The sequence below is a fragment of the Equus przewalskii genome, chromosome 3 (assembly GCF_037783145.1).
Source record: "Equus przewalskii isolate Varuska chromosome 3, EquPr2, whole genome shotgun sequence".
NCBI lineage: Eukaryota > Metazoa > Chordata > Mammalia > Perissodactyla > Equidae > Equus > Equus przewalskii.
Window position 1 is genome coordinate 117,646,930 of NC_091833.1, and position 25,615 is coordinate 117,672,544.

At 40.5% G+C, this 25,615-nt stretch overlaps 1 protein-coding gene across 2 annotated transcripts in view; it reads right to left on the reverse strand.

Annotated features, from left to right (window-relative positions):
• FAM193A (family with sequence similarity 193 member A) overlaps positions 1-25,615 on the reverse strand; it is a 178,237-nt gene that overhangs the window by 101,020 nt on the left and 51,602 nt on the right. For both annotated transcript variants that reach the window (XM_070615203.1, XM_070615202.1), the window contains one exon: positions 13,193-13,438. In XM_070615203.1, the coding sequence (XP_070471304.1) occupies positions 13,193-13,438 (246 nt within the window). The remainder of the gene's footprint in view (positions 1-13,192; positions 13,439-25,615) is intronic.

Sequence of the window (25,615 nt, forward strand, 5' to 3'; positions counted from 1 at the left end):
CAGAATCCACTCAATGGCACTAACAACAAATTATGAACCAAGACCCAACAGGGCAAACATTCAAGATAAGACTGAATATTAGCCAAGTCTTAAATGGTTGGTTTAAAGTGGGACTATATGCCTTGATTAGACATGTGGGTACAGTAACTATTAGAGAACCTGGTGGAAAATGCAAGACTTACATTTTAATGATATACATGAGAATACAAACATAATTGCTAATGTCCACAACCAAAACATGGCCTTTAAGACAGTCAATTTTGAAAGCAGAAATATAGAATATTAATTTGTCGAGTAGCCTTCCTCGTGGCAGGATGCTTGAGTGTTACAAAGACTCCTTTAAAGAAAAAACAATTCTCCAAAGTGCTATCTGGCATCACCTCCACCAGACTTAAACTATTTTGGTTAAATATACACAAATGTAAAATGCAATAGTTTATGCTTTTTAAGCCTTTGTATAATGATAAAAACCCAAGTTGGTCTACAACTTAAATAGAAAAACCCCTGAAAATCATTAAAACTCAAATTAACATTATTCTAAAGAGAGACAAATGATTAGCTGAAACCAAATTACTAAATTCACCATGTGCCTGGTTCCGACTACTCAGTAGCAGGCTCTTTTGAGTTAGGCCTGTATCCCTGCAGGTCTCTGCAAAATGTCTCAACACGCCATGTCTTTGCCTGTCAGAATTTCTCCGGCACAGAGCAGGCTACGTCCTTGGTGGGTGTTTGCTTGGCCTCAGCATAGAAAGCAAGCATTAAGACAACCTCTGCTCCTTCCTCAGTAACCTTGACAAATACTGCACTCAGGCCCATCAGGACTCAGAAGTCAGGGGTGAAAGGGGTGAAGCCGTCTGATACACAACAGGCCCTCCAATGATCTGAACATGGCCTCTCCCATTAACAGATCACAAACAAAAATTCTTTTAACTGTCAGAAAATCCATAGACCATGAAAATACATCCACAGCCCCACACAGTATGAACTCTACTGTGCAGGAGTATTTTAAACATTTTGAAGTCCTGAAACATTATCTTTGGATATAAATCAAAGGCAAATTTGATCCTTCATTCAAAAGCCATTCCCAGGTGCCTGCTCTGTGCCAGCCCTGGGTAGATGCCCTGAGCTGGGTGAGACAGGAGCCAGGGCAAAGCAGCTGCAACAGAAATTCAGGGGTGGGTGGGTACCGGCAAGTCAGAGGGGCTGTGGCACCTGCCAGCAGGAGCGGGTAAGCCAACTCTGCTCTCAGACACCCTGAAGACCAGTCCTCTGCTGAGCCTGTACAGCCAACTTGCTCCTCAGCAACCCGCCTTGCCTTGCTCTCCCTGTCCCACACCTGGATGATGCTAAGAGAGAAGTCCAAGCCAATGGGCAGGTCAGGGCCACTGCACAGTGATGTCTCCACCTTCAACAGGGACCTCAGGCTGGCCAGCAACCAGATGCCCTGCCAGCTCACTGTTCTCATTCCTCACAGAGACCATTTGAACTCTTACTCACTCCCCTGTTTCTTCCCAGTCCCACTAAACCCACTCTCCCTCCCAAAAACAATTTTATAAAAAGATCTCTGGCAGCAATTTTCTCAACTTCTACACTGCCCACCCCCACCTTACCTATATCCTATGCAGCCTTGCCTACAAATCCTGTCTCAACAGAAGGATGATTCTTCTAGAAACAGATCCCAGCTCTCCTATCTCAGGGGACCTCATGAATGCTACCATTTGTCTACCTTACTCCTTCCTATGCCCAAACAATTTCAGACTCTGCCTACTCAATGCCAAGTAATGGGCAAGAATATGGACAAGTGGAACTCACACATTGTTGGTGGGGATATAAATTGGAACAATCACTTGGGAAATTGGTATTATCAAATAAATATAAGTATCTGAATTACCTATAACCCAGCAATTCTACTTCATCGATAAATCCTCTGTGATGATTAATTTCACGTGTCAACTTGACCAGGCTAAGGGATGTCCAGAGAGCTAGTGCATTATTATTTCTGGGTGTGTCTGTGAGGGTCTCTGGAAGAGATCAGCATTTGAATTGGTGGAGTGAATAAAGAAGATAGCCTCATCAATGAAAGGGGGCATCACCCATTCCGTTGAGAGTCTGAATAGGACAAAAAGGCGGAGGAAGGGGGTAATTCACTCTCCCTGCTTGACAAGCGGGGACATCCATTTTCTGCCCTCAAACACCAGCACTTCCAGTTCTAGGGCTTTCAGACTGAGACCAGGACTTAACACCACTGGCCTCGTGATTCTCAGGCCTTTGGAATCAGACTGAATTACACCACCAGAATTCCTGGTTCTCCAGCTTGCAGAATGCAGATCATGGGACTTGTCAGCCTCCATAACCATGTGAGCCAAACCCTATAGTAATCTTCTCCTCTTCTATCCATCCATCCATCCATCCATCCATCCATCCATCCTTCCATCCATCCTATTGGTTCTGCTTCTCTGGAAAATCCTGACCAACACATACCCTAATACAAAACTCTTACAAATGAGTACCAGAGGTATATAAATGCCCCAACAGCATCTTTTCATCACTGCAAAAAAAGGGGAAACAATTCTATATCTTTCAATAAAATTACTGATGAATAAGCCATACTATAGTAACATATTGAATTATATGTGAATTGTATTATGTGAATTATGAATGAATTATATTAGTGAAAATGAATAAAGTGCAGCTCCCCAGACAGCATGAAGAATCTTACAAAGAAAAAAGCAAGGCACAGAAGACAACATGAGCACACACCATTTTCATAAAGATGGCAAATTAAATAATTTATTATTTAGAGATACACTTATAGGCGATAAAACGTTTTAAAGGGTTTTTTTTCTTTTAAAGGTAACAGAATGATAAATACAAAATTCAAGGGCAGTGGTTTCCTCCTCAGAAGGGGAAGAGGAAAGATGTGGAAGGGTGGAGCACAGATAGGTGCAGAAGTATTAGGAATGGCCTGATTTTATGCTGGCTGGTGTTCATTTTATTATCCTTCATAACATGTATATTACATACATATTCATATATATATATATATATATATATCTCAAATATTACATAATAAAAAATAAAATTTAAATGGGGGGAAAATCCTTTCCCCAACCACCAGCCCTTTCCTTCAATATTTAAACATTCCCAGGTCCCCCCTGCAGCTTCACCATCTCCTTCTGGATCTGTCTTCTCCTCCCCTCACAGTCAAGCATCTTAAAATTCAGCACCTTAAACTGACTTTCTCAGCTTCCTCACCACTAAGTTATTCTTCACACAGTTCAGTCTGGCTTCTGCTCCCAATCCTCCACCAACATGGATCATCAAAGGTTAGATACGGTCTCTTTTCCGTTGCCACATACAACACTTCATATCCTTTCTTGGTTAACTTTTTCTAAAATGCCTGTTAGGAGGACTGCTGGGAGACAGTCCTCCATAAGTCTCTCATGCTCCTCTTGTTGGATACACCAAGTGTAAGGCTCTGACTATTCCTCCTGCCCTCTCCCCACTGGGCCATTTCTCAGGGTAGTTTACGCAGCGAAAACCTTGACACAAGGAGCAGGCTTGCTTACCTGCTCACTATGAAAGTGGTAGATCCCCCACACTCAGTGTTCCTAAGCTGCAACACAAACTCACTGCACCATCAGCCCGGGTACAGGCCTCTCCACTTCACTGACTTGGGAGGATGAAGGAGCAAGGAGAACTGACAGGCTCATCCTCATGATGTTTGCTGTGCTGTGAGTAATAAAGTCCTCTGTCTTTGACCCAGGAGTCTTGTGTCTTCTGCCAGCACCCATGAAATAGTAACAAGCTAGCTTATTACCTTCAAGTACGGTAAAAAATCAAATCCCAGATGCGACAACTACTGACCATACCATCTTTCAAACAACTACCTTTGCTTAGTTCTCCTTATCATACTCTCTTGTTTTTCTTTCTACTTCTCTGACGTCTGCTTCTCACTCATCTCAATCTCAAATGTCAGGTATTCTCTAGAATTGCCTCCTCAATTTGTACTCCTCTTCTCACTCTACCGATGGTCTTGGGGGTTGTGTCAGTGACCGAGGCTGAGAAGGTAAGTAAAAGTCATCTGTGTGGAGTCTTTTAACGATTCCTCATGACTAGCTAGCAATACAGAGGACATCTGAGACAAACTGACTGTAACTTGAAATTGCAACTCTTGAAAAAATATTAGGGATTCTACTTGAGACAAGAAAGGTCAAAGACCTATTTGACTCATAGTCAAATACAGGTCTTGCAATGTCCAATTAACAACCTAGAAGTCAAATACGTACAGGTAAATCTTTTTTAAAAAAGGTGCAATGGCATAGTATAGAAAATATGCAACAATTAGAAATGGAGAAAAATTCCATACTCATAGGATTAGAAAGAAGGTGATTCTCCTGCTACTGACTTAAAGAGTCAGTGCAATCCCAGCCAAATCTCAACAGGGGTTTTTTTTGGTGGAAACTGACAAGATAACTTTTAATTATACAGAAACACAAAGAACCAAGAATAACTAAGACATTTTTGAAGATATGCGATTTATTACAAAGCTACACCAATTAAGACATTCTGTTGGCACAAGGACAAACAAACCAATGGAACAGAACAGAGAGCCCAGAAATATATCCACACATATATGAACACTTGATTTACAACAAAGGTGGTGTGGAAGAGTGGGGGCAGGGGGAGGAGGGAGCAACAGTCACTTCAATAAATGCTGCCAGGGAACTTGACTTCCACATGGAAATAAATTAAACTTGACCTTTACCTCATATTACATAAAAAAATTAATTTCAATTCCAGGAGGGCTGTAAGTCTAAATATGAAAGGCAAAATAAGAAAAGTATAGAATTTAGCTACTCAGTATAGTAGCCCCTAGGCATTCATACATGGCTACTGAGCATTTGAAATGAGAGTAGTCATAAAGGATAGGGACTATTAATGTAAAATACAGGATTTTAAATATCTAGTATAAAAATACAAAAAATATTTCAGTATTTGTCATATTTACTACAGGTTAAATCATATCTTGGATATTTTGAGGTAAAAAATATAATATCACCTGTTTCTTTTTAGTTTTTGATATGTGGCTACTAAAAAATATAAAATTTCCTATGTGGCATGCATTTATTGTTCACATATTTCTTTGGACAGTGCTAACAGAAGAAAATACATACTAAAAAATATGTTTACAATCTCACGATAGGAAAAATCCTGATAAACAGGACTAAAGAGAGTAGTAACTACTAAGGAAAAAATTGAGAAATTTGACTAGTTTAAAAATAGATTAAGAACTTGTGCTCATCAAAAGACACTACAAACAGAGTGAAAAGCCAAAAAAGGGGCAGACGATATCTGCAATGCATATAACTAACAAAAGTTCATATTCTGCGTATATAAAGAAATCCCACAAGTCAGTAAGAAAAAGACAACCTAATGGAACAGTAGTTCTCAAAGTGTGGTCCATGGATGCCTGGGAGTTCCAAACACCCTTTCAGCAGGCCCACTAGTCAAAACTACTTTAATATTAATACCAAGTGTTATTTGCCTTTTTTAGTGTGCTGACATTTGCACTGATGGTGCAAAAACAACAGTGAGTGAAACTGCCAGCACCTTAGCAAGAATGAGGGTTGTGCAGCAAAGTGTGCTAGCGGCTACCGTGTCTTTTACCACCACACGCTTAATTTAAAAAAGGACAGTCCTACCTAAGAATGTTCTTGATGCAGTAAAATTATTAACTGGGTTAAATCTTAACTCTAAGTCCACATCTTTTGAATATTCTACGTGATGAAATAGGATGTATGCAGAAAGCATTTCTGTGACATTCCCAAGAAAAGCACTGTGCATCGTGAGCTGAATGAGTTACTTTGTCCATGAAACATCAACTTCACTTGAAAGAATGCCTGACACACCAAACTACAGTTATTCAGACTTGGATATTTGTCAGTCATTTTCTCAAAAACGAATGAAATGAGCCTGTTGTTTCAAGGAAAACAGCTGATACCATTCGTGGCCAATCATAAAATCTGAGCTTTCAAGTAAAAATTATAAGCTTGAAAAACTTTTAGACATCACTCTGGGCTCGAAAGCTTCTTCACATTTAAAGACTTTTCTGATGAGATCAGTGGTGATACTAACAAATGTGATTTTTTAATATTGAATAATGAAAGGTATATCAGAAAGACCTGCCTAACTCAGTACTGTGTTACCAATTATTATTTTCCAAGCGACCAACGTGTGATGTTACAAAATCACATATGAGTACAAGATTCATTCAGAGTGCAAGCTAAAAAATGGATTTTAATTTAATGGTATACGAAAAATCCATTGATATCGTTTCAGATTCTACATTGCAAATAACCATCAAGAAACTATTACTTGTCATGGTTTGGTATAGTATCAAAGAAGAATATCCACAATTATTTGAAAAAGCTATTAAAATATTTTCTTCATATATTTCAATCAAAACAATCTATCACAACAGTTTGAACACAGAAGCAGATATGAGACTCCGGCTGTCTTCTATTACCCAAACGTTAAGAAGAGCTGCAAAACAATGCTACTCTACTCACTAAATTATTTTTGTTTTGGAAAATGGTCAGTTTTCATTTAAAAATTTGCTGTTGATCATAACTTGTAATCAGTTAATTACATAAATTCCCTATGACTCAGTAATTCCTTTCCTACATGTATATACAATAGAATGTATGAAAGTGCGCTCCAACAGCATCATTCATAACAGCAAAATTTGGAAACAACTAAAATGCAGTATATTCAAAAAGGTGAATAGTATATAGTAATGAAAATAAAGAAACTACACTTATGAATCTCAAACATAATGTTGAACAAAATAAATCAGACACAAAATAATGTGTACCGTATGATATTTTTATGAAATTCAAAACAGCAGGAGAACCAGATGACAGTGCTTAGGGACAGAGGTGTAGGTGCTGTAGCCCATAAAAAAGAGCAGGAGAGTGGGTGCCACGAACATCAAGAGAGCATAAACTCTGAGGAGAAGGGTAAAGACGAGGAGGGGCACAAGACAGGATCTGGGCTAAGGGCGAGGCTTGACTTGTGACCTGCGTGGTAGCAGAAATAAACCCAAAAAGATCAGCAATCAAGTAAATGACAAAGATTAATTTCACCTTTAAGAAGGAGACTCTCAAATGAGGTCAAATTAAGTCTACCTCCATGCTGACTGCACAAGACCACCTAAAACACGCTAACTCTAAGAGACTGGAAACAAGACGATATGAAAAGAAGAGGAAGAAAGCGAAGAGGGAGGGAGCCAATACAGTCATGCAAACAGCAAACAAAACAGCCCTTTAGGAGAAAGAGGCAACCACAGATAGCTTCAGCGTGAAAAAAGAACCACACACCAAGATTTCACCATTTTAACCTGTTATTCACCCAGACAGCCTTAAAAGATGTAAAGCAAAACCAGCAATATTTATAAGGCAAAGAGGACAAATACGTATGCACAGTAGGAGATTTTAACTGATATTAGAAATTGATATATTAAGCACACAAAAAATTAATAACAACTCAGAAGAATTTAAGAATATAATTAACGAGGGGTTGATCTAATGGGCATACATAGAGTCCTCTACCTAAATCCTGAGAAAACATTTTCAAGCACACATGGAATATTCAGAAAAATTTAACCATGTATTAATATAACTGATTAATAAGGAATCCTAATAATATAGACCATGATCTCCAACTATAATAGCATTAAATTAAAAGTCAGTATGATTAAAGGTAATCCAAGAGATATGTTTGCATATTTATAAACACTTCTAAACAATTGAGGGTTGAAAACAGAAACAATGAAAATCAGATAGTACCTAAAATTGAGCTAATATAACTAACATTTCAAAATCTAGAGCAGTAATTAGAAGTTTCCAGCACATATCAGAGCAGAATAATAAAAACTGATGGGTAATAACCCAACTTAGGAAGGTAGAAAAGTAACCATGGAGAAAGCAGGAAAAACTAGATTTGTGGTCGCAATCAGCAGCATTGTGTGATGAAGTCTCAGTGGCTCTTTGAGGGCCGCCTGGCAATCAGGTGGAACAGGGCTGTCCCCCTTCCTTCCCTCAAGGAGGCTGGCTGAGTAAGGCTCAGATTCCCACAAGGTCACCAGGTGAGACCAGCACAGAAATGCAGCTCCCTGAAGCAGGTGGCACCCAAGCTCAAGATCTCCAGACACGTGTTGGCAGGGCTCAGAAGAGGCTGAGAAAATGCAGAGCACACCACACTGACGTGCACCCCACCTCATCAAGGCATCTGTACTCCACTTCCAAGGACAAGAACCCAGGAGAACAACATGTCTCAACTTACTGACAGATGCCTGTAATTCAGGACACTGTGGTGTTTGCCATCACCACCTTTCAATACACAGAACATCTCTAGGGGAATAGATAATCTGAAAAGAGCAGAAGCCTCTAGGAAGACACAGAGGATGGTGAGCAGACAGTTTGTGCCTTTAAACTTTTATCATATGTACCACAGCATTAAGTAATCAAATATATACCACACACACATATATAAATAGCAGTAATTAATGAAACAGACAAAGTGAAAAGACAGACAGACATTTTAAAAATTAAAAAGCTCTTCTTTGAAAAGACAAAATTGACACACTTCTAGCAAAACCGGCTAAAAAAAAAAGAAAGAAAAAGCACAAATATGAGGAATAAAAAGCGTTGTATCTACAGATATGGTAGGAAATGAAAAGAGACTGCTGACACACAACTTCATACCAATAAGTGACAATTTCTAAGAACATAATTTACCAAACCTAACTTAAAAAGAAACGGAAAACCTCTTATCCATTAAAGAAATTGGACCAGAAAAGTTTTAAATTCACCAGGAGACATGCATGGCTGTGAAGGAAGCAGGAGAAGACGGTGACAGATGGGAGGACAAGGTCAAAGGTAGTTATTTTTAAAAAATGGACAACTCTAGAGCATTTGCATTCTCCTGGGCATGAGCCAGGACAGAAGAAAAGATTTGTGATGCATAAGAGGAAAAGAATAACCAAAGCAACAAAGCCTTGGAGAGAATGAAAAGGGATGACACCTGCCAGTCCCAGTGAGGCAGGCCTCCCTCATCTGTGGGGGTAGGAGAAGATCAAGGGTCTGAGCATCAGCTTCCAGCTTTTCCCTGAAGTGTGATGGTCAACAGCTGGGCTGAGCGGGAAAAAGAGTGTGGGGAGTGTGGGAAGAGAGGAGAAAGAAAAGTTTGTGCCACCTCAGCGTTTGGTAACGAAGTCAGAAACAACACCCTAAATGCCCATCCATAGCCTAGAAGCACAATGTCAGGAGGAAGCATTAAGTTGAGGCTGGCAGTCTTCTCCAGTAATCTGTATTCTACAAGTGGAGGGAGAGGGTAGCGTTGAACCAGGTCCCAGGCAAAGGGGTTAGGGTGTTTTGCAAGGGAGCAATGACAATGCTGAGTCATAGAATTCAGGCTATTCCAGGAGAACAGTGAGGTCAAAGGGACCTGACAGTGGGAAAGCAATGGAGGAGGTCAAAGAACTATGGCAATGGAGGACACTCAGGCAAGTGAGCCAGACAGATAGCAATCAAGCGAAATGTTTGAAACGAAGACTTCTTAGGTGTCTGGGCATGACAAGGTCTACGGACGGAAGAAGAGGTCTCTGGAGAAATCTACAATGTGGAACTGTGAGGCAGGGTGTCAGGAGAAATTTCTACTGATATTCTGCCATGACTTCTGATAAGAGAATGCTTATCTAGAAGAGAGCAATTCAGTTCCACTTCCGCTCACAGTGACTCAGAGCTCTTACCCTGCCGATGAGAAACAATGGGATAATCTAAAAACTCATAACTCTGGGCCCAGCAAAGAGCTGAAATGACCAGATGAGCTGGATAAGTGCAATGAGCAACTCTAAGGACACAGGGACACATGCTGTTTCACCTTTGGCAGAGGAAAGCAGAAAGAAACCATAAAAGTAGGTCAAGGAAGCTAAACTTGTAATGAGTTCTTAGAGATTGAGTGTAGCCAGTGTGACCTTGCTGGGCCTGACACTTGGAGGAAGCAGAACCCTTTGCTGGGACGGCAGGCACCCTCTATCAGGAGCCCAGGCCTGATCCACTGAGAGAAGAGGACCAACCCCTCCAACCCTGGAAGAAAGGCCCAGGACCCACACGGACACAGACAGAGGTCAGTCACCATGAGGAGGGGTGCGGGGAGGGTCTGTCCCACCCAAGATCCAGACAGATACAAGCAGAGTCTGTCTGCCATGGGGTAGGGGCAGGATTACCAGGAAAGCTGCACCTGACACCTAGACATAAGGCTGCCCAAGATTCCCTGGACAGGGAACCGAGAAAGTGCCACAGTGGGAGGCCTGTACTGAGTAGGAAGTAACGGCATCCCACGACCACACCAATGGGGCCAGAATGTGAAGAGGGACCTCTCCCCAGCCCACGCAAACACCAGGACACAGCACACACTGCTAGAAAGAGGAGTCTGTAGGGCAACAAGAGCAAAGCTGGGCCAGCTCCAGTGCTGACCAGAATGACCCGATCTCACAGGCACACAGGAGGGCAACCACTTCTGAATAAACGCATCCACCTCAGCCCCATGGTCTCCTACACGCACTGTCTGGCATTCTACCAAAGAGTACGAGAGAGACAGAAAGCAAGAATCAACAAAACTTAAGGAAGAAATAACACCAATTCTACACAAACTCTTCCAGAAAAGAGAAGAAGCAGGAATCCATCTTAACTCATTTTCTGAGGCCCTGAAAGACACTAAAGGCAAGACGACTACACGCAGACATCCTTTATGAGCACAGGCGCAAAAATCCTTAACCAAACACTAGCAAATCACTCCAGCAACATGTAAAAAGGATGCCTACAGAAAGACTTGTACAAGAACATTCATAGCTGCTTTACGCAAAATAATCCCAATATGGAAACAACTCAAAGGTCCGTCAACGGTGAATGGACAAACTGTGGTATATATCTGCAATTTATTTGGCAATAAAAAGGAACAAATTACTGATGCATGACTCTCACAAGCATTATGCCAAGTTAAAGAAGTCTAGGTGACAATGCAAAAAGCAAAGCTGTGGGGACAAAATTCAGGTCAGTGGTTACAAGGGTCTGAGGGGAAGGGAAGGGTATTGCTTACCAAGGTGAACAAGGGAACTTTTGGGGGTGATGCAAACATTCTATTTCTTAATTGTAGTAGTGGTAGTTATACACTGTATACATTTGTCAAAACTCATCGAACTAAACAGACTTTAAAAAGATGAATTTTATTGGCTGTAAACTATATCATATATTTTTTAAAAGGCCAGCAATTTTAACCAGTTTGAACAAAGAGGCCAACTTTACAAAAGTAAAAGAAGGTCTAAGTCTACAAATAGGGGCCAACATTACACCTCTGTGGTCCCCAGGGTCACCGTTTTTATGAGGAGAGAAAGCCTCATCTGACAATCTGACAATGGGAGATAGGAAATGAGACACCCCCTGGCAAGACTAATGATGGGAGATGACAGGTATTTCCACTTGCCTCCAAAACCAGGAGGAACAGCAGCAACCCTTTCCCAAAGGCACAGCCAGGCTAAACCAGAAGAGCAGGACAGAAATAGGAAGAGAACACAGCAAAGTTTAGAAGCAAAGAAATGCTTTACCTGGGGGAAGACTCAAGAACGCTGACTTCAAGTGAACAGGGAGCAAATGAGTATCAGTAACACGAAATAGCTTCCCATTAATAAATGGGAAAAAGACCAAATACTTTAAGTGGACACAAAAAGGAAATAAAAGTACAATAATAAAATGATAAAAGCAAAAAGATCTGAGGGTGAAAAAACTTTAGATGGACTATGCCATCGTTTTAATCCCTAAGGAGAGGGTTCCAAGGTCTACTCAGGTCTTTCTTCATTCATTTACTTATTCATTAATACAAATATTTTGGGTGCCTAAAATATGCCAGGCTAGGCTCTGTACTTGGTAAGAAAATATACAAAAATAGCTGCCCTTGTGGAATGTATATCCCAGTGAAGAAGGACAAACAATATGAATAAGTACAACACATGGTGTATTTCAAAGAAGTGCTAAGGAGGAGAGTACAGCAGGAAAAAGGGGCATGTGGGAGGAGGCAGAGTGAGAAATCAATTTCTATTCTGACAAACAACGGGATTTTGAGGTTTAGCTATTCAAGCACCACTAGAGAAACCGGCACGTGAGTTGGGGTGCTGCCTTCAAAGAAACGCTAAAACAGAAGTCACTGGCTAAGTGGCAGACAGCAATGAGACAGATGAGACCCAGAAAGGCAAAGACTTATGCCATGCAGCACCAAAACATTTGCCAAACTGTCACGGGGACTACCCTGGAAAGCAGTCCCACGTTGGAAAACAAAACGTAGTAGTGGATGCTGGTGTTGGCAGCCGCATGGAACAAGGTATCAGAAGAAAGACAACAGCTCAGGAAACAACCAGCTGCTTATAAGCAGAAATCAAAGGAACAGAAGAGCCTCAGAATGTGCGGCCTCAAATGGTTGCAAAAGCCAACTCCTTCTAGAAGCCAAGGAGCAGATTTGAAAGCCCTTTCAAAACCAGAGCAAATTTACATATATTATAAATCAATGTTACCTCAATAGAAAAAAAAAAAAAAGACTTAAAAAAGAAAAAAAAAAAAAAGAACCAGGGCCCAGTAAGACACAGTCTGGGCCAAAGATCAGATTAAGGCTGTGACCTTGCCACGCAAGCCTGACGGCCTCAAGAACGCCTCCAATCAGCTGAGGCATGAAATCAAGGAAAAAAGGCCAGGAAACCCAGACTTGAGAATTGCACCTGGGAAAGAATTTTAGGTGAATTACCAGCACATGGAATTGTCTAAAACCAAACATATAAAAAGCCTCCTAGCCTCTCAGCAAACTGCATCGCCAAAGAAATCTAGAGACCAGACTAAAAAAGCCCGAACACCTTGGGACCCCCAAGCTTGCTGACCACGTCGTCCCCTACTACCTACTGCACGTGTGGCCAGGAAGACCAGGAGGAAGGTCCCAGTGGAGGGAGCGAGGGGCCAGAAGATGGCGCAGGAGGAAGTTCCTTCCAGAAAGCAGACTCAAATTAATTATTTCACTGCCCAATTAGTTCTGTAAACCCTGGGGTAAGAAAGCCGATGAGCCCGTGCTCTCTGCAGTGTGCACTCACCGCTGGCTGGTCGAGGCTGCCATGCCTCTCCTCCTTCTCCACGGTCCGCCGGCAGTCCGGGCATACCCACAGTGGCAGGTGGAGCACGCTGTTGCCCTTGGGAGCCATAGAAAGAGCCAATTTGCTTGCAGTCTTAATTCCACTCTCTAAGAATGAAGAATCTTTCCGCTCACTTCTGCACAGAAGACAATAATCCCCAGCGGGGTAGGGTGGTGTTCTATGATTCATGCCAAAATTAAAAGGAGTCTGGAATAGAAAAAAAAATTCTATTTTTAAAACATGATCCACAAAGCCAAGATCATTAAAAAATATTATATATAGTTCTAAAACTACAATGCATATGTATGTTTACATAGAGAAACATCAAATGGGGAATTTGTTGCATAAAACTGCATCTAGTGTTCTAGAAACTCATAATATTTCAAACAAAATAGTAATGCTATAAAGAACATCTTAGCAGGAGTTAGAAAATTTCCAATTAACCCCTTCACCTAGACTTCCGTATTACTTCTCCCCACCTGCTGGAAAGTGTCAGTCTCAATTTGCAGACTGGGAACATACCATCAACAAAGTTTAAAGCTACTATTCTGGAGATGTCTACACAGTAGGGCTCAGGCCCTAAGTGGCAATCCTTGCTTAAGTGCGTCTGCAGATGTTAACCACCACTGAGGTGGGCTGTCCAAGTTCTAGAGTCTAGGTAAACATCCAGGAGCCGGATGGCAGCCAAATATCCAAGACCCAGCCTCCCTTCCAGCTCAGCAGCAATTATGCTGACTTAATCTCCAGCTAACCAATTTCAAAGTCCACTTTTTCAAATAGGTTCTAAACTGTAGGGTGAGGGTGGGGGTGGCAGCCTCAGAGGTAGGAGGAGAGGTAAGGTTATTACCCTAGATCCTCCCCAAAAGATTATCAACCAACCTACCAGAAAAGTAAAATTAGCCTTAAAAGCACACAAACAGGCTCCCAGGTTTAAAACAGGACTACAGTCAGAAGGCCAGCAAGCAGCGGCCAAGATTTTAACCTAAATCAGGGTGAGTCCAAGGTGGGTCATCTGCACCTTAGAGGAACTATCCTGCAAATCCTGAAGATAGGTTCAAGAGAGGCACACCTGGGAAACAGGTGAGCAGGGAAGCTAGGCATGGCCATCCAGTGGCAGGCACAGCTCCAAGGTTCCAAGCCAGAGCACACGTGGGGTTGAGCTAACAGAAACCCCCCAGGCGTCTCTCGCCATCTGGAATGCCCCTGCTGAGATACACATCAGGTAGGAAGGCGAACTAGGACCTGTGCCAAGGCTATTCTGGCTGGAACTTCAGGATATTTTACAAAGTCTCCAGTTCCACCCAGAGGTTCCTCTGATGCCCACTCAGCCCTGCCCAGCCAGAAGGCCAGTTCTTCCCTCAGCCTGTGGCTCTCTCCCTGGTCTCCCGCACTGAGGCTCACATACACCCAGCTGAGACCCGAATGCTAAGGAAAAAACAAAAAACAGTCCCATGAAGATGTGGGAGAAAAATACTGCAAGCAGAGGAACAACAAGTGCAAACATGGGCATGGTGAAGGGACAGCATGGAGGCTGAAGCCGCGGGAGCAAGTGGCCAGGGCAGGGGCTGCTCACCCAGGCTGTGGGACGTGGGAAGAGGCTGAAGGTTTCTCCAAAGAGGAGGGCATGACACAATTTTCAACTTAAAAAGAAACTTTGTTGTGTGAAAAATGAACTCTGGAGAAGAAACACTGTAAGGAAGGCTGTTCCAGGCAGTTCCAGGAGCGGGCAGGAGCCATAAAGGAGCAGCACAGTCAGACTCAGGGGTGTTGACCACAGAGCCAGAGGACTCGCCAATGGACTCAAGGGAGTGATGAGGACGGACCCAACTGCCTGGGCAGTGGGCATGTCAACAGAGATGCTGGACACAAGACGGCAGGCTGGGGCAGTGGAAAGAACCAGGGGTTTGCTTTGGATGTTGTACACATGAAGAGCAGGTGAAACATCCAAACAAGGTCGGGGGATGTTTGTTTTTGCATGAGTAAGACACTGGGGGAATAGGCTGCAACTGGATATCTAATTTGGGATCACCAGTACATATGGTACGTAAAGCTGTGAGATGATCCATGGAGAGAGGGTAGACAATGTCCTGAACAAGAGTCCAAACTTCTCGACGCTTGACCAATATGCTCAAGAATGAAGTTAGTCCTCTCAAGAAGACAAAATTCTACTCTCTACACCTTTTCCGGACAAAGTAAATAACAGGTTACTACAAAACACACACGTGCGTACACAACACCTGACTGAAATTCAAATTAGCTAGATGCTAACACCCCACCACATGGTTACTCTCCTAACTATCTGTGATTAAATGTGAGGTACAAATATAAATTCCATTGATTCTTTTAAAAACATTTTATAGTTGTACTGAAATATAACTGAGGTACAATAAGCTGAAAATATCTAGAGTTTGCAATTTGAAGTTTTGACTATGTATACACCTGTGAAACCATCACGATAATCAAGATAATGAACATTACACCATTACCCCCCAAGTTTCCTTGTGCCGCTGTGTACCTACCCCCTTTCTCTTTGCTCCTTTCTCCTCCAACCCTACCCCATTCACAGGCGACCACTGAACTGAGTTCCGTCTCTACAGATTACTGTACAATTCGTAGAAATGTATATAAATGATACCACACAACGTATTCTCCTTTGTCTGGCTTCTTTTCCCTAGTATTGCTATTTGGAGATGACTCCCCTATGTTATCAGAAGTTTGTTCCTGTTAATTACTGAGTAGTATTTCAGTATGTGGTAAGCCACAACTTTTTTTATCCATTTTCTCATTTGGAGACATTGGAGTTGTCTCCAGTTTGAGGTTATTACAAATAATAGTTGTAATGAACATTCAGGTTCAAACCTTGGTGTCGACATATGCTTTTGCTTCTCTTGCATAAATATCAAGGAACACAATGACTGGATTGTATGGTAGGTGCATGTCTAACTTTTAAAAAACTGCCAAACTTCCGCCAAAGAGCAATGTTGGAGGGTTCCAGTTAATCCACATCCTCATCAACGTCGTGAGTCATTTCAATTGTCGCTATTGTAATGAGTGTGTGGTATTGTCTCACTGTGGTTTTCCCTAATAATTAATTATGTTAAGTAACTTTTCACAGGCATATATAGTATCTATTTAAATCTTTGGGGCGGCTGAAAGTTTATCAATGTTGTTATTATTAAAAGAATCAGCTTTTGGTTTTATGGATTTTCCATATTTAAGAAAATTTTGTTTCACTGATTTTTGCTTTTATGTTATTATTTCCTTTCTTTGGGTATAATTGGCTTTTTGATTTTCTACTTTCTTAAGGTGAAAGCATAGGCCATTGGGCCCTTTCTCTTTCATAAAGAGGTGGTTAGAGCTATAAATTTCTCTATAAGCAGTGCTTTGGCTGCATTTTACAAATTTTAATATGTTGTGCTTTCATTCTATTTCAGTTCAAGGTACTTTCTGATTTCCCTCTTGATTTCTTCTTTGACTCATGGGTTGTTTAAAGTGTGGTTTAGTTTCCTAATATTTGTAGTTTTCTAAATATCTTTCTGTTATTGCTTTCTAATGTAACTCCACTGTAGTGAGAGAAAATACTTTGTACAATTTTAATTCTTCCAAACATAGAGACTTTTTCTATGGCCCAGAACATGGTCTATTGTGGTAAATGTTCAACGTCTACTTAAAAGAATGTGTATGTATGCTGCTGCTGTTGAACAGAGTGTTCTATAAACGTCTGTTAGGTCAAGTTGGTTGATGGTGTCATCCAAGTCTTTTATGATCTTATTCATTTTCTATTGTTCTATAATTCCTGAGAGAGGTATTATAATCTTCAACCATAATTATGGATTTGTTAGTTTGTCCTTGAAGTTCTATCAGTTTTTCTCCCACATATTTTGGAAGTTTTGTTGTTAAGTGCAAAAACATTTAGGATTATTATGTCCTCTTGATGAACTGATCTACTGTATCAGTATGAGATAATTCTCTTTAGCCCTGGTGATATTCTTTGCTTTGGTATCTATTTGTCCGATACTAACAGCCACTCCAGCTTTCTTTTCACTTACATAAGCAAGGCATATCTTTCCCTATGACTTCACTTTTTGCCTACTTGCATCTTTATATTTAAAGCAAGTTATCTGCAGAAAGCACATGTTGAACTTTTTCCCCAATCTCACAATTTTTTAAAAATTGGGATGTTTAGACCATTTACACTAAATACAATTACTGATATGGCTTGGTTAATTAAACCTACCATCTTATTCTTTATTTTTCTATTGACCCATTTGTTTTTTGTTCCCTTTCTCCTCTTTTTAAAAAATTGAGTAATTTTTTTAATTCTATTTTATCTCTTTCGTTGACTTGTGAGCTATACCTCTTTTCTTTTTGAAGTAGCTGCTTTAGTGTGTACAGTGTACATTTTTACCTTTTCACAATCACACATCAAATAAGACTTTATCACTAAACATGTAAGAACCTTACATTTCCCCTCTCCTGGCCTGTACGTTATTGTTGTCATACAATTTACTTGTACATATAAGCCTCACAATTCATTGCTATTGTCACTTTAAACAGACAAGTATATTTTTAAAGCAATTTTTAAAAATATTTGGTGCTGGCCCCGTGACCAAGTGGTTAAGTTGGTGCGCTCTGCTGCAGGTGGCCCAGTGTTTCATTGGTTCGAATCCTGGGCGCACACATGGCACTGCTAATCAAACCACGCTGAGGCAGCGTCCCACATGCCACAACTAGAAGGACCCACACCAAAGAATATACAACTGTGTACTGGGGGCTTTGGGGAGAAAAAGGAAAACAATAAAATCTTTAAAAAAAAAATTTACTCATATATTGACAATCTCCAGTGCTTTTCATTTCCTTGCATAGATTCAGATTTCCCTCTCGTGTCTTTTTTTCTTCTGCCTGAGGACTTGCTTTAAGATTTCTTGTGATGAAGATTTGCTGGTCATGAATTATTTCAGATTTTTTTTTAATTAAGATTATGATAGTTTACAACCTTGTGAAATTTCAGTTGTACATTATTGTTAGTCATGTTGTAGGTACACCAATTCACCCTTTGTGCCCTTCCCCCACCCCCCTTTCCCCTGGTAACCACCAATCAGTTCTCTTTGTCTATGTTAACTTCCACCTATGAGTGGAGTCACACAGAGTTCGTCTTTCTCTGTCTGGCTTATTTCGCTTAACATAATACCCTCAAGGTCCATCCATGTTGTTGTGAATGGGATGATTTTGTCCCTTTATATGGCTGAGTAGTATTCCATTGTATATATATACCATATCATCTTTATCCAATCATCAGTTGCTGGGCACTTAGGTTGGTTCCACGTCTTGTCTATTGTAAATAATGCTACGACGAACATAGGGTGCATGGGACTTTTGGAATTGCTGATTTCAAGTTCTTAGGACAGATACCCAGTAGTGGGATGGCTGGGTCATAAGGTATTTCTATTTCTAACTTTTTGAGAAATCTCCATACTGTTTTCCATAGTGGCTGCACCAGTTTGCATTCCCAACAACAGTGTTTGAGGGTTCCTTTTTGTGACACAATCTCTCCAACATTTGTCACTCTTGGTTTTGGATATTTTTGTCATTCTAACAGGTGTAAGCTGATATCTTAGTGTAGTTTTGATTTGCATTTCCCTGATGATTAGTGATGATGAGCATCTTTTCATGTGTCTATTGGCCATCCTTATATCTTCTTTGGAGAAATGTCTGTTCATGTTCCCTGCCCAGTTTTTGATCAGGTTGTTTGATTTTTTGTTGTTGAGCTGTGTGAGTTCTTTACATATTATGGAGATTAACCATTTCTCAGATAAATAACTTGTAAACATTTTTTCCCAATTAGTGGGCTGTTTTTTTGTTCCAATCCTGTTTTTCTTTGCCTTGAAGAAGCTCTTTGGTCTGATGAAGTCCCATTTGTTTATTCTTTCTATTGTTTCCCTTGTCTGAGGAGTTACGGTGTCCGAAAAGATTCTTTTGAAACTGATGCCAAAGACTGTACTGTCTATATTCTCTACTAGAAGACTTATTATTTCAGGCCTAATCTTTAGGTCTTTGATCCATTTTGAGTTTATTTTTGTGAATGGTGAAAAGGAATGGTCAATTTTCATTCTTTTACATGTGGCTGTCCAGTTTTCCCAGCACCATTTGTTGAAGAGACTTTCTTTCCTCCATTGTAGGCCCTCAGCTCCTTTGTACAAGATTGGCTGTCCATAGATGTGTGGTTTTATTTCTGGGCTTTCAATTCTGTTCCATTGATCTGTGCACCTGTTTTTGTACCAGTACCATGCTGTTTTGATTACTGTAGCTTTGTAGTATGTTTTGAAGTCAGGGATTGTGATGCCTCCAGCTGTGTTCTTCTTTCTCAGGATTGCTTTAGCAATTCGGGGTCTTTTGTTGCCCCATATGAATTTTAGGATTCTTTGTTCAATTTCTGTAAAGAATGTCATTGGAATTCTGATTGGGATAGCGTTGAATCTGTAGATTGCTTCAGGTAGAATGGACATTTTAAGTATGCTTATTCTTCCAATCCATGTGCATGGAATGTCTTTCCATCTCTTTATGTCGTCATCAATTTCTTTCAAGAAAGTCCTGTAGTTTTCATTGTATAGATCTTTCACTTCCTTGGTTAAATTTATCCCAAGGTATTTTGTTCTTTTTGTTGCGATCATGAATGGGATTGAGTTCTTGAGTTCTTTTTCTGTTAGTTCATTGTTAGCGTATAGAAATGCTACTGATTTATGTATGTTGATTTTATACCCTACAACTTTGCTGTAGCTGTTGATTGTTTCTAATAGTTTTCCTATATGTAAGATTCTTTGGAGTTTTCTATATATAAGATCATGACATCTGCAAACAGCAAGAGTTTTACTTCTTCATTGCCTATTTGGATTCCTTTTATTTCTTTTTCCTGCTGAATTGCTCTGGCCAATACCTCCAGTACTATGTTGAATAAGAGTGGTGAAAGTAGGCACCCTTGTCTTGTTCTGTTCTCAGAGGGATGGCTTTCAGTTTTCATCCGTTGAGTATGATGTTGGCTGTGGGTCTGTCATATATGGCCTTTATTATGTTGAGGTACTTTCCTTCTATACCCATTTTATTGAGGGTTTTTATCATAAATGGATGTTGGATCTTGTCGAATGCTTTCTCTGCATTTATTGAGATGATCATGTGGTTTTTGTTTCTCATTTTGTTAATGTAGTGTACCATGTTGACTGTCTTGTGGATGTTGAACCATCCCTGTGTCCCTGGTATAAATCCCACTTGATCATGGTGTATAATCTTTTTGATGTATTGCTGTATTCGGTTTGCCAGAATTTTGTTGAGGATTTTTGCATCTATGTTCATGAGTAAAAGTTACCTGTAGTTTCCTTCCTTGTGTTGTCCTTGTCAGGTCTGGGGATCAGGGTGATGTTGGCTTCATAGAATGTGTTAGGGAGTGCTCCATCTTCCTCTATTTTCTGGAATAGTTTGAGAAAGATAGGTATTAAATCTTCTTTGAATCTTTGGTAGAATTCTCCAGAGAAGCCGTCTGGTCCTGGACTCTTATTTTGGGGGAGGTTTTTGATTACTGTTTCTATTTCTTTACTTGTGATTGGTCTATTCAGATTCTCTATTTCTTCCTGACTCAGTTTAGGGAGGTTGTAAGAGTCTATGAATCTATCCATTTCTTCTAGGTTGTTCAATTTGTTGGCACATAGTTTTTCATAGTATTCTCTTATGATCCCTTGTATTTCTTTGGTATCCATTGTGATTTCTACTCTCTCATTTCTAATTTTATTTATTTGAGACTTCTCCCTTTTTTCCTTAGTGAGTCTGGCTAAAGGTTTGTTGATTTTGTTAATTTTTTCGAAGAACCAAGTCTTTGTTTCATTGATCCTTTCTACTGTCTTTTCTGTTTCAATATCATCTATTTCTGCTCTAATTTCTATTATTTCCCTCCTTCTACTGACTTTGGGCTTTGTTTGTTCTTCTTTTTCTAATTCTGTTAGGTGTCATTTGAGGTTGCTTATGTGAGATTTTTCTTGTTTATTGAGGTGAGCCTGTATTGCAATGAATTTCCCTCTTAGGACTGCTTTTGCTGTGTCCAAGATGAGTTGGTATGGCGTGTTTTCATTTTCATTTGTCTCCAGATAATATTTGATTTCTTCTTTAATTTCTTCAAAAATCCATTGTTTGTTCAGTAGCATGTTGCTTAGTCTCCACATTTTTGCCCCTTTCCCAGCTTTATTCTTGCAGTTGATTTCTAGTTTCATAGCATTATGATCAGAAAAGATGTGTGATATTATGTCAACACTCTTGAATTTGTTGATGCTTGCTTTGTTTCCCAAGATATGGTCTATCCTTGAGAATGTTCCGTGCGTACTTGAGAAGAATGTGTAACCTGCTGTTTTGGATGAAGTGTTCTCTATATATCTATTAAGTCCATCTGGTCTAATTTTTCATTTCATTCTATAATTTCCTTGTTGATTTTCTGTCTGGATGAGCTATCCATTGCTGTTAATGGGGTGTTAAGGTCCCCTATTATTATTGTATTGTTGTTGATGTCTCCTTTTAGTTTTGTTAAGAGTTGCTTTACAAATTTTGGTGCTCCTGTGTTGGGTGCGTATATATTTTTAAGTGTTATGTCATCTTGGTGGAGTGTCCCTTTTATCATTATATACTGCCCCTCTTTGTCTTTCTTTATCTGTTTTACTTTGAAGTCTACTTTGTCTGATATAACTATGGTGACACCTGCTTTCTTTTGTTCATTATTAGCTTGGAGTATTGTCTTCCATCCCTTCACTCTGAGTCTGTGTTTGTCTTTGGGGCTGAGGTGTGTTTCCTGGAGGCAGCATATTGTTGGGTCTTGTTCTTTGATCCATCCTGCCACTCTGTGTCTTTTGATTGGAGAGTTCAATCCATTTACATTTAGAGTGATTATTGAAATGTGGGGGGGTCTACCACTGCCATTTTATGACTTGTTTTCCAGTTCTCTTGCATTTCCTATGTTTCTCGTCCCATGATTTTTGGATTACTAATTCAGGTAGATAAATTTCTGTATTGGCTTTCTTCTTACTTGTAATTTATGTCTTTATTCTTGTTATTTGTTTAGTGGTTACCAGGTGGTTTGTATAAAACATGTCATAGATGAGATAGTCCATTTTCTGATAGCCTCTTATTTCCTTAAATGAAAACATTCCATCCTTTTTCTCTTCCCCTTCTAGATTGTTATTGTCAGATTTTTTTTTTCCTCTTCCTTCTTGTGTTGTGAGTTTGTGGTTAAAATGACAGGATTACATTTATTCTTGGTGTTTCCCTTCCTTTTATCTTTAATGTTTTATTTAACTTTTGCTAACCTGTTCTGATGGAGAGCTGCTACTTTCTGTTATTGTCCTTCTACTTATCTCCTTTGCTCTGGGTTTTGTAACCCCTTTACTTTTTTTGATTTTTCAGGTATGAAGGTCTTCCTGAGCATTTCTTGAAGAGGAGGTCTTGTGGCAATGAATTCCCTTAACTTTTGTTTATCTGGGAAAGTTTTTATTTCTCCATCGTATTTGAAGGATATTTTTGCTGGGTAGAGTATTCTTGGCTGCAGGTTTTTGTCCTTCAGAGTTTTGAATATATCATTCCACTCTCTTCTAGCCTGTAAGGTATCTGCTGAGAAATCTGCTGATAGCCTTATGGGGGTTCCTTTGTAGGTTATTTTCTTCTGCCTGGCTGCCCTTAGTATTTTCTCTTTGTCGTTGACTTTTGCTAGCTTCACTACTGTATGCCTTGGGGTTTGTCTTCTTACACTGATAAAGTTTGGAGATCTATTAGCTTCTGTCACATGAAGTTCCATCTCTCTCCCCAGGTTTGGAAAATTCTCAGCCATTATTTCTTTGAACAGGCTTTCTGCCCCCTTCTCCTTCTCTTCTCCCTCTGGTATACCTATAATCCTTATGTTGCATCTCCTAATTGAGTCGGATAATTCTCAGAAAGTTCCTTCATGTTTTTTAGTCTTAGTTCTCTCTCCTCCTCTGTCTGCAGCATTTGTATATTCCTATCCTCCCAAATTGCTAATTCTGTCCTCCATAGTATCGACCCTACTGTTCAGAGAGTCCAGATTTTTCTTAATCTCCTCCATTGTGTTCTTCATCTCCAGTATTTCTGATTGGTTCTTCTTTATAGTATCAAGCTCTTTTATGACATTGCTCCTGAACTCGTTGAGTTGTTTATCTGTATTCTCTTTTAACTCGTTGAGTTTTTTAATAATGGCTGTTTTGAACTCATCGTCATTTAGGTTACAGATTTCATTGTCTTTGGGATTGGTTTCTGGGTACTTGTCATTTTCCTTCTGTTCTGGAGATTTAATATATTTTGTCATACTGCTTGATGGAGTTGATTTGTGCCTCCGCATAGAGAGAGAGTTTAGTTACTGCTTCCGCTTGTTTCTACTGGTGTGCGGTGGAGCAGCTGTTTAGACTGCACCGACCAGGCACCCTGTCAGCTGTTGCTGACTGGACCTGGGTCCCTCCTCGTAGTCACAGTGGTCCTGTGGGGTCCCTCGTCAGCTGTGGGGGCAATCGCAAGGGGGCTTTAGGCTACTGGTGCCTAGTGTTGCAGACCACCTAGACGTGCTCCCTCCTTGGGGTCTGCAGCGGTGTTACAGGCTTTCCTAGCGGCTGGCAGCGGGATCACCTATATTCACAACTGTGTCACTGTCAGAGCCCACAAAATCTCACTTATCCACTACAGGTCACGGCAGAGCTATCAGTATCTTCTGCAGTCCGTGGTTAGCTCACCTAGCTGTGCTACTTTTGCCCCAGGGCCTTCCAGCCTTGTGATTGCCAGTTGGGGCCTCTCCACTAGTGCTGTGCTCGGCTTTCACTGAGGCTGCTGTGGGACCATAGAGTTTCCCCCTGGGCCACGGAGCTGGGCCGCTGGAGCTCCACCCAGCCTGTGACCACTCCCACGGGATCTCTGAGTGCCCCTTGCCCCCCTGGGACACAGCCGGAGTCCGTGAGTTTGGCAGTGGCTCCTTTTCGGGAGCCTCCCGGCGTTCTGAATGCTGGGCGGGGCCTCTCCGCTAATGGCGAGTAGAGGACTTCCCTGCCACCGGTGCAGGACCCTGGAATTTCCCCTGGGCTTATGTGTAATTGCAGGGGGCTTAGGTAGGGCTGTAGTCACCTGTTTCCCCCGTCGCTCTGCTGGTGCGCGCATACTCCTGCCCTTGGTGCATGGAGACGCTATGGAGGAGTCTGCTGGAAGAAAGCCACCTGCAGGTACTAGGCTGTCCAGGGGTCCAGGGTAGGAGAGTTTTCACCTATCTCCACCTCCTCCCGGGGCGAAGTCTGTCAGCCTTCCGATGTATAGCAGCAGGGGTCTCTCAAGCATCCTGAGATGCTATATGGATATCCTTTGTTAACTGATGAATGTCCAATTAGTTGTAGATTCGAAGGGGGAGAGACAAAGACTACTCACTCCACCATCTTGGTGATGGCTCTCTTTCAGACTTTTTTGTCTGAAAAGTCTTCTCTCATCTGCATTTTTTAAAGATATTTTTGCTGATTTAGAATTCTCCTTGCATTGTTTTCCATGAGAAGTCTGCTATTAGTCTTATCTTTGTTTAATACATAAAGTTATCTTATTCTCTGACTGCATTTAAGTTTTCTTTTAATCACTCTTTACAACAACATAATTATTATGTGTCTTAGTGTCATTATCTTCATCTTTCTTGTACTTGAGGCTTATTAAGTTTCTTGGATTTGTGGTTTATAGTTTCCATCAAATATGGACATTTTTCAGGCATTATTCCTTCAAGTATTTTTTCTTATTCCCTATCCCTATTCTTTCTTTCAGAGACTCCAATTACACATATACATATAGTATGCCAAGTGAAGTTGTCTCACAACTCACTGATGCTCTGTTCATTTTTTTTTTTTTAATTTCATTCTTCTCCCTCATGGTTCTTTTTGGGTACTTTCTATTGCTATCTCTTAAAGTTCAGCAATCTTTTTTTCCCGCAGTGTCTAATCTGTTGCCAATCCTCATCTAACATATTTTCCATCTAAGACACTATAGTTTACAACTCTAGATGTTCACTTGGGTTTTCATACATTCTGTTTCTTCTTAACATGCTCACGGTTGCCTCTATCTTCTTCAATAGGCAAAATACAGCAATTAATAACTGTTTAAAGTCTTTGGCTAATAATTCTATCATATGTGTCATTTCTGAGTCCATTTCTACTTATTGATTTTGCTCCCCATTCTGGATTGTATTTGCTTGTTGCTTTCTTTGCATACCCAGTAATTTCCGACTAGATAGCAGACATCATGAATTTTACCCTCTTAGGTGCTGGCTATCTTTTTATTCCTTCAAATATTTCTGAACTTTGTTGTGGGCCATGGTTAGGTTATTTG